Below are 15,886 nucleotides of genomic sequence, written 5' to 3' on the forward strand. Positions count from 1 at the left end.
GCGTTAAACCCTCATTTTCTGTTTGACTTCGCACGTAAAGTTCAACAAAGAACAGTAACTCCTTTCTTATTCTCCTACTCTGAATCATGACAAAAGATCAACCCACTCAACAATTCCTGAGAGAGCGCGCTGTCACTTTTTCCTGGGCCAATGTGACAAACGCTGCCAATGCAATCTTGAAAAGAACCCGAGTGATTTTATTAGCCAAGGGAGCTTATTATTGAAGAAAACACAGGCTTTTAAAGAGGAAATGACCAACTTCTTACCAAAACGCTCTTGGCTGGTAGATACTGCTGAATTGTGTTAGCACTGATTTTGCAGTAAACGCCACAGGGCGTTGTTATGAGTATGTGCTCATTCGCAAATCTAATAGCTATAAATCTGACCTGAGAACTAACGCCGGGGGAATAGAAGAGGGTGGAGCGAGATTCAGTCCTTCTTAAAGAGGTAATAATAGTCTACAGTTGAAGTCAGAATTATAAGCCCTCCTGAATTATTAGCCCCCAGTATATTTTTCCCCAATTTCTGTTTAACAGAAAGAGTTTTTAACACATTTCAAAACATAATAGTTTTAACTAATAACTGATTTCTTTTCTCTTTGCCATGATGCCAGGACAAAATATTTTACTAGATATTTTCAAGATACTAGTACATACCTGTCAACATTGGGATGTGAAAATAAGGGTTTTTTTACCAAATTACTAAATATGTTCATGTGGAGGTGTTATTATTATTATTATTATTATTATTATTATTATTATTATTATTATTATTATTATTATTATTATTATTATTTACAAAGGATAGAATAAATAGTATACATTAATTAGCAAACAGTTTAGATAAAAAATTAATAGCTATAATAAAGAAATTGAATTTATCAATTCTCATTAACCTTTTCTTTACCGTATAATTTAAACATTCTGATTAAAAAGCAGCAAATGAAGCTCTTATTCAGTTTTTCCTTTGATCACATTAAATAACCGAGGTGTCCATTTAAAAATGCACAGATCTATAATGAAAGCCTTCAATTGCTTTCCTAACTTTTTATGCTAATTTAAGATTTTATGCTAATTTAACAAAACTTTTGTTTAAAAAAAAACACCAAGATTGACATTTAGATGTTATTATGATTATTATTTTTTTTTTTGTCGTGTATATGTCTGTTCAAACATGCACCCAAAACCCAGAGTGTCCACTTTCGCTGCACTTTAAATCGCATGTACAGAATCCGGGAAACAGAGTGTATTCATCACTATGAAGCATGTCTGACAGTCATGCACCGCTACATGAACTGACTGTTTTGAGGATTGCGTAAGAAGGGCAACGGCGCCTGTAATGGAAAGGAAGAGAATCCTGCCATTTTTATATTTATTTCAAAGTGTTTTCATGCCTAAATAAAATGAAAGCACAGAACCGATTTAAGAGCGAGGGGTGTCCCCTGGTGGTTCGACGGTATGAGTTGCGTATGAGGAGGATCGGCTCTTTAATGTTTATTGCCACCCTTCATAGAAAGATTAAATAATGGAAAATACCTTTACAGGATGATAGCGGGATAGAATTCTCCTGAAGAATCCGAGAGAATTTCGGGGAAAACAGGAAGGTTGACTGGTAAGCTTCAATTCAGCGTAAAGTGCAATTTAATAGGCGTAACTAGGTTAAATAGGTTAATTAGACAAATCGCTGTATAACGATGGTTTGTTTTGTAGGCAATGGAAAAAAATATTGCTTAAGGGGGCTAATAATATTGACCTTAAAATGTTTTTTTAAATAATTAAAAACTGCTTTTACTCTAGCCGAAATAAAAAAAAGGCTTCCTCCAGAAGATAAAATATTACAGGAAATACTGTGGGAAAACTCCTTGCTCTGTTAAACATAATTTGGGAAATATTAGAAAAAGGAAAATAATTTTGACTTAATTTCAACTGTACATGTTGTGCTCCAAAGTGATGCAGGAAGTCTATAAGCATACTTTATGAACTCTTTTTACCTTGCGGTATTTGACGAAGTATGCGATGATAGAGATGCCCCAGTCTCTGCCTGCTCTCCACTCCAAATCGTACATATTGGGTTTGTGTGTTTGAGGAGGGCTGATTATGATTGGTGCTTCTGGTGTTGGTCTGTCGCCGATTCTCTCGGTGGGCGGACCCACAGTTTCTCCAAGCCCCGCCTCCCCCATGGAGAGGAACAGTTCATCGCCCTCATCACTCTGGATTGGGTGGACTGAAGGTTGCGTCTCCACTGGAACTGCAGACATGGAACTAGACTGTGGTTCTGTGGGGAGAGGGGGAATATAATTTTTTTTTTAAATCAAATTAATATGATTAACATCAGTATACATATTTTCCCCAAGTTCTGTTTAACGGAAAGATGTTTTCAACACATTTCTAAACAAAATAGTTTTAATAACTCATTGCTTATATCTGATTAATTTTTTTTTTTGCCATGATGACCGTAAATAATATTTGACTAGATATTTTTCAAGACACTTCTATACAGCTTAAAGTGACATTCAAAGGCTTAACTAGGTTAATTAAGCAAATTAGAGTACTTAGGCAAATAACTGTATTGTATATTGATGGTTTGTTCTGTAGACAATGGAAAACAAACGATGCTTAAAGGGGCAATAATATTGACCTTAAAATGGGTTTAAAAAATTAAAAACTGCTTTTATTCTGAAATAAATCAAAAAAGAATTTGAGAAATATATAAAAAAGGAGGGCTAATATTTTTGACTTCGACTGTATATATATGAAAAGTGTATTTTCAAATCAGACCATCTTTAATAATAGAGAGCTTTACTGTATTGTAAAGGGACACTGACAAGGAGGTGTGGATCCAAATGCAGGTATATACAATATAAAATGGTCAGGCAAGCAATGGTCAACACAGGGGCAAACAGATGTATACAGGCAAACCCAGAGTCGTGGTCATACAACAGGCGGATGGTCAAAAGGCAGACAGCAGACAACGTCAATAAACAAAACAACAAAGCAAGGGTCATTTGTTGTGATTTCTCATATTTCCAAAAGGTCATGATTTGCACTCATCAAATATTTGCTCCGTACAGTTTTTATTTTACATTCTTCGGGTGATACAAGTGTTTCAGCACAATCCTCTCACTCCACCCTTTTATCCCACAATCAATCACACTACGTCATTGGTTAGAAGGCTACTCGATGATTAAAAACAATCTCATTTTCATTTAATTATTTCAAAATTAACCACACAAGAAATATATACCTTCAACTTCTCTTATTTCCACCTCAGAAACTCAGTTAATGTTACGTCTCATCCAACATAACAACTTAAACAAGTAACAACACAATAGACCATTTAAAACACAAGATATTACAGTGTAATTACATACTCAATATTGAGTAATGTTAATTGCATATCCTAACTATAGCTTAGGTTTAGGGTTAGTCACTAGTAATTATGCATGATTTCATTTTATCACTATAGTATACAAGACTCTAGTACTCAGACTGGCTAAATGCAAGGCTGTAAAAATTTTCAAATAAAACACAGGGAACCTGCAAAGAAACATATAATAAAGCTGTATTATTAATTCATTTATTTTTTTATTAAGCCCCACCAGAATGATCCACTAGGGAATCGATGTAATTTAAAAGAGTCATTACTTTTGACAGTGGCTTGGCAGACGATCATCTGAACAGAATTGGTGTGAACGTGTAACACAACTCAACCTTGCATTCATATAGATTTCTTTTAGGTGTGAGTAACAATGAAATATACTTGTATAAATCTTACAATATGCATGTAATAATATGCGTAATATTCACAGCAAACTCCAAAGTGTTCTTCCGTAATGTTATGATCACCAGCGATCAAGCAGTTGCAGATCACTGGAGAACTACAATTTGGCCACTGAACTGAACTACAACTCCCAGAGCTCTTCACACTCATCAACTCCTGTCACAGCTGACAATAATCCAGTCACTGACACACATACAGCTGAAGCTCATCATAAGCTGATTTCATGGACTATATATACTGCTCTGCGTCTTGTTTTACCATGAAAAACTACGTAAGCGTTATTCCTGGTTTTGTCTTTCCATGTTTTTATCCTTGTTTTGTTTATTGTTCCTGTTGTTTTTCCACCTGTATTGACCATTTGCCTGTGACTCTGATTATGCTTCTGGATTACCCTCATGATAGTGTTTGTACCCGTTTGACCGTTACCTGCCTGACCACTCTTGTTAATAAACTGCACGTGGATCCTCATCTCTGTTGTCCCACATCCTGATGTTACAGGTATGGGCATTTTGCTCAATACAGATATTTGGAAACCAATAACAGATATAAGCAGATAAGTTTTTTTTTTTCTAAGCACGATAACAAATACAACTGTATAACTGGTTTTATTTCAAAAACCTTCACTGCAGAAGGCAAGTAAACCTCATGGAAACATCTAGACCTTTCCTTTTCTTAAAATAATTCTGATGTCCTCTTTCTTCGAAGTGAAATTGGCTTTAATGTTCGACAAATTGACTGTGTGTTCTTATTTATGTATGCTAAGGGCTGAAACAGTTGAAATGCCGTTGTAGGAGAGGTGAGGTTTGTTGCTGGTTCTTCGGGGTCTCTCATACTCAGTCGATGGGTGTGTGGCACTGGTTTACCTTACAAAACAAACAGCCCCGGAGTCAGTAACACTAGAGCTCAAATTGGGCATGCCGCCAGTCGCCACACATTCCACCCATCGGCCATTAAAATACCAAAGCGAATCAGAGCCCTTCACCAGCTCACATATCCCCCTTCACTCCTGTCCTGTTTGAAAACTCCATCATAGCAGCTAATCCAAAGTAATTTAATGTGATTTAACAGAACTAGATTAAAAAGTTTGAGTAACATTTCCTTGTAACAATGCTAAGACTCCATTTGAGTTTGCCTGGCTCCTGGTAGGGTGGTTCCTAGGACATGGTAATGGGACATGTCACCCCACCCACCACGTCTCTGATATTCTGGTGCCAGTTCTGGAGTTCTTCAATTAAAATGTCTTGGTGTGTCCCCATATCAATACTTGCTGCATTGGACAAGATTATCAGTCACTTTATAAAACAGGATCTTTGCAATGATGCTACCGAAGAACTATTTTTGGTTTCCCAAAGAACCTTTGAGTGAACAGTTCTTCAAATGACCATTTTTTAAAACTCTGGCTCATTATTGAAATGTACCCCGGTATACATTTCTGGATATTACGAAATACGCAGCAGGAGGTACGTTTTTTGCAGTTTTTGTTTTCGGGAATCCACCAGAGGCCGCTGTGTACACTTTTTCAGATTTCAAATTTCTCTCGCGAGTGCCATTCGTGCCTGCTCTTCTCGCCTAAATCCTCCAGAAGCCACTGTCGATTGACTGCAAGACTGAGACCCCCACCAACCTTCCCTAAACCCAACCGATATTGTTTTCAAAACTACAGCTTGACCCTATCAGCCACTTCAATAAACCCAACCGATAGTGTTTTCAAAACTAGATTGACCCAGTCAGCCACTTCCCTAAACCCAACCGATAGTGTTTTCAAAAGCAATACAAAAAAAGGAAAGCCCTTGCCTCATTCTTACCACGTTCTCACCCTGTTATTTACTTATTTTTTGCCAAAAAGAAATTAGTTTTAAACGCTTTCTGGAACGTTTTTGCCAGACTCGAACCCCATCATCGCGGTCAACTCTCCACAGTGTGTGAAAAGAAATAGAGGCCATTGTTGGCTTCATACCAGGCCATAGTGTTCGTTTTAAAGACGAAACACAGCCATACGTAGCTCTGGCTACATAATTCACGCTCTCCAGAAATGTATACAGGGGTATGTTTTCATAATTAGCCTGGTCTGATTTTTATTTTTTATTTTTTGTTATTAGTGTGCAGAACATTTGAATTATCTAAAGAACCTTAAACAAACTTTTGTGGAATGGCTCAATATATGGTAAAGGTTCTTCATGAAAGCATCAATGCTAATAAATAACTTTTATTTGTAAGAGTTCAGATTAGAAAAGTGCCAGAACTCAGCACACACTTTCAAATCTTTTGGATATGTATTTGAGGCTAAATGTTTCCCATCATTCATTATATTCTACACACACTTGTGGTCTTTACTTGGACCAAATACTGGGGATACGTCATCTAAGTAGACAAGCGGTCAAGTGCAAGACCACATGTATGGGTAGCGGGACATGCCCTCAGTCAGTTATTCTTCAACCCACCTGGTGATTTGAGGTATTACCACATGCAGTGCAAACAGAACTAGGGCCAAATATTAGATTAAACTTACTTAAGTTACAGGTTGGTTCAAATCCCTAATGTAAGTATGAGCAACAGTAATAATGACTAAGCTTGGCTTAGTAAACACCACTAATGACAGACAAATGAAACATTAAATATCGTTCTGATGCTTTGATCTTCTCTTGTGTCTTTATACAAAAGTTTTTTCTTCTTTGTGACTCATACGTGCACAAATTCCATGTATGATCATTAATAATTGGTCCGGTGGGTGTAATATAAATATTGCAAAAGAAGGGACAGAGACATAAGACAATAAAATCAATTTTGACTGTGTTTGGGTAATAAATAATCTTGACTCACTCACTCACTGCCAGTAGATCTCTGCCTGGGAAGAGCTGAGCTCATTGACATACTCACATATATGAGGCCTTATATAAGCCACAATCACATCCTGTGTCGCAATGTACATGGACCGATGACCGAGTTTTAGTGGACAACAGAATGTGGCCACCCATTAACATTGCATCTGAGAGTTCCATAGTCACCCTCCATGTACACTACCTGACAAAAGCCTTGTCATCTATCTTAGTTGTAAAAGCAACAAATAATACCATGACTTCTAGTTGATCAATTGGAAAAGTGGCAGAAGGTAGATTTTTCTGATAAATCATCTGTTAAACTGTATCCCAATCAACAGAAATACTGCAGAAGACCTGTTGAACCTGAAGATTCTCACTGAAATCAGCCTGGGGGGTGGGGGGGGGGGGTAATTAAACATGTGGTGAAATTGTGTCCATATCGAAATATATATTGTGGAAAAGCGAAATATTGCAATGTCATTTTTATTCCAGTATTACGCAGCCAAAATTAAATAGCAAACCGCAATTCATGGTTGAGTCAAACTAAGCCGAATTAAAAATGCAAGGAAATGAAACTGCATCAAGGACTAATTGGGACTAAACTGGACTAATTGGGACATTTTACAGGGTCTTCAAGAACAAGTCCAGTCAACATCCTCAACAAAATCTAATGCATTAACTCCACAATGGTGTTTTCAAAAAACATGACCACCTAATGCCATGTCTGCTTTCTCTGGCGTCCCACGCATCACATATCTGTCTAAAATCTTGCCGTTACACATAAACAACTCTGCTTTTATACTGACCTGCATTTTATCAGTGCAAAATAAATCACCCTAGTAGACGAGCCAGGAAAAAAGCGCTACAAGCCAACATTTGGAAAAGACCTCCTCCGTCATGTTTTATCTATTCTGAAGTCTGCATATCTCTAAGCTTATCAATCATGTTTGGAGAGCAAGGCTGAGGAGGAACAGCTTCAGAGGAGGGCAGGGGAGGACCGTGAGACGTGTATTAATAAATATAGGGCTAGTTGTGTGTGATGTTGACAGCTGGGTGGTCTGGTCCTCGTCATAACCTTGTGTAGTTACTCCTTACATTCCGCTGTCCAAGAGCTTATCCCCAACAGCACGCACAAAGCTCACACTCACAGCCTTCTCACTGCCAGCCAAATACACCCAACCCGACTCCCCCTTCTCCAGCCAAACTCTCTGCCCTGCTGGAACTCACTGTATGCGAAACCTGTCTTCTCTGATACTTCTGTTAATAAAACCTTGTTTAGTTGTTTAGAGACACGTATGGGTTGATAAGAGGTTGCATTTTCACTGTCACAAAAAGAAAAGCAAGCTCAGATAACTCGAGTAATAAAAGCCTTTTCTAAAAGGTGAAGATTCAATTTCCCCTTGAGCACAGATTCTGTAGACATTACTTTAATAGAAAGAGGTAGACAGGTCCACAACTTGGGGTGCCCAGTATTATGGCTGCACGATAGTGGAAAAATCCGACATCTCTTCTCTTCTGCAATATATTTTGCGATATGTTGTGCGTTCAAAGATGCTCTTCTGCATACCTCGGTTGTAAGGAGTGCTTATTTGAGTTACTGTTGCCTTTCTATCAGCTGGAACCAGTCTGGCCATTTTCCTTTGACATCAACAAGGCATTTGCACCCACAGAACTGCCGCTCACTGGATATTTTCTCTTTTTCGAACCATTCTCTGTAAACCCTAGAGATGTGGTTGTGCATGAAAATCCCAGTAGATCAGCACTTTCTGAAACACTCAGACCAGCCCGTCTGACACCAACAACCATACTACTTTCAAAGTCACTTAAACCACCTTTTTTCCCCATTCTGATGTTCGGTTTGAACTGCAGCAGATCGTCTTGACCATTTCTACATGCCTAAATGCATTGGTTTGCTGCCATGTGATTGGCTGATTAGAAATTTGCATGTGTATATGCTAACTTTTAATAAGCAATTCCACTTAAACTTTAATTAGTTGAAGGACCCGATTCAAGATCGAGTGACTGAAGCCTCCTGTGAAGCTCATACACATATACTGTACATGAGTGTTTTGGGTATCTTACCTGATTGGATACTGAGTCTTCCTGTAGATTGTGCAGAGCTAATGCCATTATCAAACATGCACTGGTAGATTCCCTGATCTTGAAGCATTACTGAAGAGATGTGAAGGGAGGTGCCCGAAATTGTGAGGCGGGGTGAAGAGGAGAAAGGGGCGGAGTTGAGGAGCCATATGATGTTGGGGGTTGGATTGCCACTGGCAGCACAAGTAAATCTCACAGAGGATCCAACAACTGCAGCCTGATCTGACAAACCTCGCAGGATGGATACATGTGCTGTGAAGTGGAGAAGCATGCTAGAGTTATTTTAGACTATAACAATGAAACTACTTCCAATTTTAAGTGAACTGTTGTATATGCCAAACTAATATTTTTATCACTTGATCATTTAGTTGATATGAAAGTACACTCAAAAAATAATGTTCGCTGTTTGTTCAGTCTACTTATTTAAAAAGAGCTGAGACAACACAAATCTTCACTTTTGTGGGGAAAAATGTAATTGTTTTATGTTCAACCGACTTAAATTTGTAAAAACTAAAGAGTTTACTTAATTCCTTCATGTTGTCATCAATCAATTGTGTGGAACACAGTTATTTTACAGTGTATTAATGAAAAATAAAATCCAGTTTGATTGCAGAAAATCATTTGATTGCAGGTATCTATGCAGGTGTCCATATACTTTATTATTAAACAAAACATATTTTATTGTTAAAAAGCAAATCCAGTTTGCGCCAATAGCCTAGTGGTTATTGCGTCGACACATAGTAAGGAGGTGCACACAGTGACCTGAGTTTGATTCCCAGGTCAATGTCCTTTGCTGATCTTTCCCCTATCTCTGCTCCCTGCACATTTCTGTCAGTAAAATCTCCACTTTCCTATGTCAATAAAGGTGAAAACCCCTAAAAAATAATTATTAAAAAAAAGCAAATCGATGTTTTCAAAAGTCCAATTATTTATTTATTATTTTTATTTATTATTATGATTTTTCATATTTCCCAAGTAGTAAATTGGAAATTTGAGGTAAATGTGACAGAATAATTCATTTATTCTTTAACTGTTGTGCAGGGAACATCTGATAGTTGAAATTAATAAATAAAACATTAAGAAAACCCTGATCTCCTAGCACCAAACTACCCTAAACCATGCTAAAATTATAAAGTTATATATGTTGACTCCTCACCAAGCACATTCACAGTGTAGTTGACACTGACCACAGCTCCACGGTCAGTAGGAACAGAGCAGCAATAATGTCCTCCATCACCCAGCTGAATGTCATTCAACACCAGGTTGCTGTGCGACAACATCCTTTTAGAGCTCCGTGAAAGCTCCGCCCCATCTTTAATCCATTTGACCTTTGAAGAAAGACTTCCTGATACAACACACTCAAGAGTTAGAGATCCAGACTGGTCCACTGTAAGACTGCGAGGTGTGATGGGATAGACAATCCTTACAGGTGAAGAGCCTTCTGAATCTACGTCAAAGAAATAAGGCAATGGCTTTATTAGTGTTTAATAACAGTACAATTTATATTTACAGTACACAGAAAATCAAATCAAAAACAAATCAGTTTGTTCAACCAACCTTTGACTAAGAGTTTAGTGCCATGAGCCTCTACTCGAGTCTCTCGAGTTAAAGAATTATAAGCTCCACATTTATACATTCCCTGATGCTCTGAAGACACAGACACAATTTGAAGGTTCCCGGAGGGCAGGATTAAATACTCGTCTGAAAGAAAGACAAAAGAAACAAAAAGTTCAAGTGTATCTTCATCCATTTCTGGAGGGTTTGGCATTGCAGATCATCTGATCTGTACCTGTAGACTGTTCCAACCATTTCCCCCGTATCCGGAAGCGTGGGAGAGCAGGTGGATTGCTGCGAGGAAGTGGACATTCAATAACAGCAGTGTCTCCCTTATTTACAGTAAATGACCTCCGATGGGTTTCTGCAAACTCCTCAATATCTGAAGGAATAAATCAAAGAGTGATCAATCACTTCACAGCATAACATAAATAAGCAGACTAAAGTTTTTGTCAATCTATGATCTAAAATACAGTATTCATTTTGACTGTACAGTCCCTGAAAAAAAGTCTTGTCGCTTATCTATTTTGTAGAAAACCTGCTATTAACCTGAATTTTAATTAATCAAATAGTTTCCGAAATTGGTATGGCCATGGAGGCCATTTTGAAACACAATCCGACAAACTGTTCTGATTGACTCAAGGACTTCAGGTGACCAGGTCTCGTGGAGCTATGCTCATACCTGCCAACACTCCCGTTTTCCCTGGAGTCTCCCGTATTTCAGACCCATCTCCTGCCACCCTCTCATTTTATTATTTCTCCCGTAATTTCACCGCACAATCCCCAACCCCGGTCCTCAGCATTTTGGTACAGTCTCTCAAACAACCTGGGTCGCCAACTTTGGTATAGGATCTGATCACATCGGCCGCCGGAAGCACGCTCCATAGTACAGTTAGCCACAGTACCCGACTCTCAACAGTGTTATTCAGACACCTCCTCCGCGAACCTAACCTCTCTGGTCTCCCGGATTTTCAGGGGCAAATTTTGGCAGGTATGGCTATGCTGCAGTGGAAAATGGATTTTCGAGCAAACAAACGGTCCTCTGTCTTGCGGGGTCTGCCTGACCTGTGCTTGTTAAAAACGTCTCCAGTCTCTTCAAATCTGTTTTTATCCTCTGTACTTGACGCTGAGACACATTGAAGGTGTCTGCCACATCAGCAATGGATCTGGTCTTCAGCCTCTTGATAATCAACACTTTATGGCATACTCTCACTAGGTACAGTTGCCTTGAACTGCGCCGAAGCACGCTTGTCCCCCAACGGCTTGCACTCACACTGCATCCGAGCCTGAGCTTAAATCATCAATTAAGCTCTGTTCATATTAACAGAAAAGAAGCGCCCTCGCTCAGCACAGTGGAGATTTCTTTAGTTATATCATTTTAGTCATTTGGAATGCAGTGACACACAGTTAAATATTTCAGCCACAGATCAGCCACATTTGACGCTTGTAAATAATCATTAAAGTCCTCATGCTGCAAGTATTAGGAGGTTTGCTGAAGGTGCAGCTGATGTGCAGTGAGGGGTTTGCGCCTTTAATAAACTACGACAATTTGCATTCATTGAACAGTAAGAATGATTAATAAATCCATATGAAACAGTACATTAAAAGTCACGTCTTGTCTTCAGTTTCGGGCTCAGGTGTGCTTTGAACTCACAGCACCAAAGCCCAACTGAACCACGCTCTGGCACACCTCTTCCAACTGAATCTTGCCTAAGCCCGATTCAGAGCACTTACACTTCTCAAACAAACTGGTAAACGTGCATGGGCACAGTTCGGATAGCATAGTGTGAGTGCGCCCTTAGTCTCAAGGTGAATCTTAGGCATGTTTGCAGAGGACTAGTTGCAGTTTGATGTGAAGGTCTAGTGTACTGGGGTTCTTTTAATACACACCTGAGACCTAACTGATCCATTATTAGTCACAGGTGAAGCTCATATAACAAGGCGACAACACTTATGTCTTTGCAAAAATTGACTCAATGAGCTTTACCAAGCTGGGAGTATTAAAATACTTTTTGACAGTTTTGTTTTGCACTCAAACATTGTCACAAAAGCTGTTGGGAATAAAATAAGCCATTTCTTGTAAAAAAATCTTGATTAGAAATATATTTCAGCAGCACTTTAGGTCAATTTGTACACAAGCGACAAGACTTTTGTCAGGGACTGTAGTTAGAAACATTAAACTAGCGCAGACACTCAATTATGCAGTACAGCAATCATTACACAAATCATCTGACCAAAGAATGTGGCAGCGAACCAATCAGAATCAAACATTGGCAAAAGCTGTGCAATAAACTAGTATATTCATTCGTAGCTGCGGCACTTCACACAAAGACCTTCTGTCAAAGTGGTGTTTATATTGGATTGTGAGTGGCGGAGAACATGTGCTTTCCACTGAATAATGCAGCCTTATCTGCAACCCTGATCAGGCCCTGGGTCGAGTGCCGGGGGGACTGTGTCCGATAGGGCGCCCTTCCCGGCATCAGCTCAAGGTATGACACAGGAAGCCCCCAGGCTCATTAAGGATACTGCTGAAGAGGTGTCTGGATAAGTGCCAGACTGAAAAGAAAGAACCGTTTCCTTCCCCTGCGACACTCATCTAAGGTCGGCCATTCTAACAGTGTTAATGGTTCGAGAAATATGCCTTCTGTTACTTCCTGTCTTTCTTCTCCAGCAATCTCTTTGAAGAGCACTGTTGTTTGTAAAATTGTTCTTACAGTTGGATTGAAAGGGTGCTTGTTAGCACAATATTCATGTGATCATATGCGCTTACCTGCAATGGTAACTCGCGCATGCCTGCTGATGATGGAGCCTGTCTCGGAGTGAGCCAAGCACTGGTAGAAGCCTGTGAGAGCTGGTTGGAGGTTTGACAGTGAGAGGAAGTCTGGACTAAGTTCCACTCCAGAATGGTGACTGGGATCTAGTGGTTGCCCTTGAAATAGCCAGCTGATTCTGGCAGTGGCTGGATGTGTTGTGCAATGTAGGTGGACTGAAGAACCTTGCTTCTGTATCGCTGAGAGAGGCTCCACACGAAAATAAAGAGAAAGAACAGCTGAAAAAAAAATAAATAGATCAATAAACATTTCATTTAATTTCTTCAGCCTGCTAGAAAGAATAACTTTCAGATTACTGAATACTGTTTCTTAGTAAGTGTTTCAATTCCAATGACTTTTTTTGAGTGTGATACTCACTTGGGCAGCTGAGGAGCAGGGTATGGCACACACAAAGCACAGCGGACAATAATCTCAGGCCACCGTCCTCCATGACGCTGTTTCACGTCTGTGCACTAACCTGGGGCCTCACACACACCCCTTCCACATAAACTTCACACCTGAAACACAGTCAAACAAATTCATTATAAACATTCCTGGGCAATGCTATATTGATATTTTGTAGGGGTGTCAAAATTAATTGTTTCTTCTATACTCCGCGATGCAAACATGGACAAATTGGTATCAGTTCAGTAATAGATCCTCACCGGTTATTATGTACTATGTCATTTATCTCATATGCGCTATGTCACGGTAGAATACTACTCGAATGAGGTGAGGGCAAGTAATTAAAATGCTCCAACTACTTAAAAAGCAGACAACTGTACACAATTCAATGCATGTGAGTTTGCTGGACAATTTTTCACTGACACTGAAGTACAGCAGAACCAGGAGACGCTATTTCACTGGTAGGGAACTGCTTGTAATAAAGGACAAAATTGTATTACAAAAAATATACTGTATAAAAGTAAATTAATTTTTAAAAATTGAATTCAAGAATTTTTGTGTTGTGAAGAAAAATATATAACTTTGTATGGAAAGCATCGTCAATGCATCGTGATATAGAATTGAACCGAATCGATGACATGATAATCGTAACCGAAAGAACCGTGAGACCAGTGCAGGTTCACACCTCTAAAATTTTGTTCCCAAGATATGGTTTATATTCCTCCTACAATAACAGTCTTTAAGCTTTTAGCTATAATAGCTTTTATGCTATTATTTTCCGTGTGAATAATCTGGTCTCTTAAAAAGGTCATAGATAGGTCACTTCTCTTAGAAAGGTGCATAGAGAATTAATGACCGTAGTACGCATGATGGCAATTAAAATATGTACAGAAGTTTCATTCTTAGTAAGAGAAGTTTGTTGAGAAGCTAAGTTGGGCTACTTAAACAAACACAAAAAATAAAAGTACTCTTATATATGGCCCGTTTCCACTGAGTGGTACAGTACGGTACTGAGTTTCTGAAAGGATTGGATGCATGTTATTATCATCAGCTCAAGAAGTTTGTTATTTTAAATATAAACGCTCAGGGAGTGCAAGTGAGAAAGCAAAACCGCTCGCGCTTCTGCTTGGCTTTGTGGCTGTTCATCAAGACAACAAGATTTGTTTGAGCTTGGGTCGACCATGGCTCATTACTATATGTATATGTTATTACGGTGTAATTTCTCAGCTGTGTATTTAAAACATGGTGGTTCCTTTGTTTTCATTCTGGCTTGTTGCAAGAGCGAGTGACGTATCTCTGTAAACCAATAGCATTCAGCTGCACGTCTGGCTTTGCAGGTTGAGGGGCTCAGTTTGTAGGACACCTTACATTTCAGTTACATCCCAGAAATATAAACAACATCCTAAACAATATTTTTAATGATCTTTTTGACATCCACTAAACACACATTGATCTCACACAGCCTTACACCCAGGAGAAATGTATTTCTGCTGGTCTACGACCCATTCCCACAGAATGTTTCTCCAGTGAAACAGAAATTCCTGAACCTCTACGCCCCCTCAACCCACCCTCAACCAACAACCCCTCTTCTCCCTTGCCCCCTTAATTTCTGCCCATCTGTGATGGACTGCATTCGAAGGGTCTGCTTGTGGTCTACTCTTAATATCACTATCCTGTCACAGTGCACTGCTTTCTCACAGGCTCACTGTAGCCTGAAGAGCCTCCACATGGCGTTCACACACTCACACACAGTCTCAACCGCCCTAAAAGAAAGACAAGGGGAGCGCCCAAAGGGTGAGACACGGAAAAGAGTGAAAGGAGCGTAATTAGGAGCATTCCTCTTTGCTTTTGAACCCATCCCTCCCCTAGCGCCAGTCCTGTGTATCTGGGCTGCGTTAATCCGGAGGGCCTTTGATCACAGGCTCCTGGTCTGTGAGTGTAGTTTGGGCCGGGGGTTGGCGGACAATGGCCGCCCAGCTGTGATATTCACACTGAGGGTGCCATGGGGCTCTGTGCCCGGCCCAACATCAGCCCAAAGGACAGACCACTCGACTGGGTTAAATTAAAGAGGTGATGTCTGGGTGGGACCACTAGAGCTGAACCAGTCTGTGACAGAACACACATGCTCAGTGTTAGTCATACTCAAGCATACCAATTCCTTCTACAGTGTTTTTATTCTCTTTAATGCTATCTTTAATGTTTCACAATTACAAGAAGGACTACTATGATTTCTTTTAGCATAGAATAGACTTACTATCTCTTATAGACGGCTATATTATGCATTTTTTGTCCATAGATGTTGTACTAAATAATGAACAATAAAATGAGCATCAATCCACTCAAATAAAATGACACTGAAGATAGAATGTGATTTATATCTTGGGACCAATCTTGGAAGTGAGCTTTTTTTGTCAACTA

General features: G+C 39.3%; 1 protein-coding gene across 1 annotated transcript in view; it reads right to left on the reverse strand.

Moving 5' to 3' along the window:
- Window positions 1–15,886, reverse strand: part of cdon (cell adhesion associated, oncogene regulated) — an 81,615-nt gene that overhangs the window by 44,837 nt on the left and 20,892 nt on the right. Inside the window, exons 2-8 of the mRNA XM_056477973.1 lie at window positions 13,442–13,581; window positions 13,024–13,302; window positions 10,489–10,635; window positions 10,257–10,400; window positions 9,856–10,146; window positions 8,682–8,951; window positions 1,991–2,274 (exon numbers count right to left, since the gene is read on the reverse strand). Coding sequence (XP_056333948.1) covers window positions 1,991–2,274; window positions 8,682–8,951; window positions 9,856–10,146; window positions 10,257–10,400; window positions 10,489–10,635; window positions 13,024–13,302; window positions 13,442–13,514 — 1,488 coding nt within the window. The 5' untranslated portion in view covers window positions 13,515–13,581. The remainder of the gene's footprint in view (window positions 1–1,990; window positions 2,275–8,681; window positions 8,952–9,855; window positions 10,147–10,256; window positions 10,401–10,488; window positions 10,636–13,023; window positions 13,303–13,441; window positions 13,582–15,886) is intronic.

Source organism: Danio aesculapii, chromosome 18, assembly GCF_903798145.1.
Source record: "Danio aesculapii chromosome 18, fDanAes4.1, whole genome shotgun sequence".
NCBI classification, from domain to species: domain Eukaryota; kingdom Metazoa; phylum Chordata; class Actinopteri; order Cypriniformes; family Danionidae; genus Danio; species Danio aesculapii.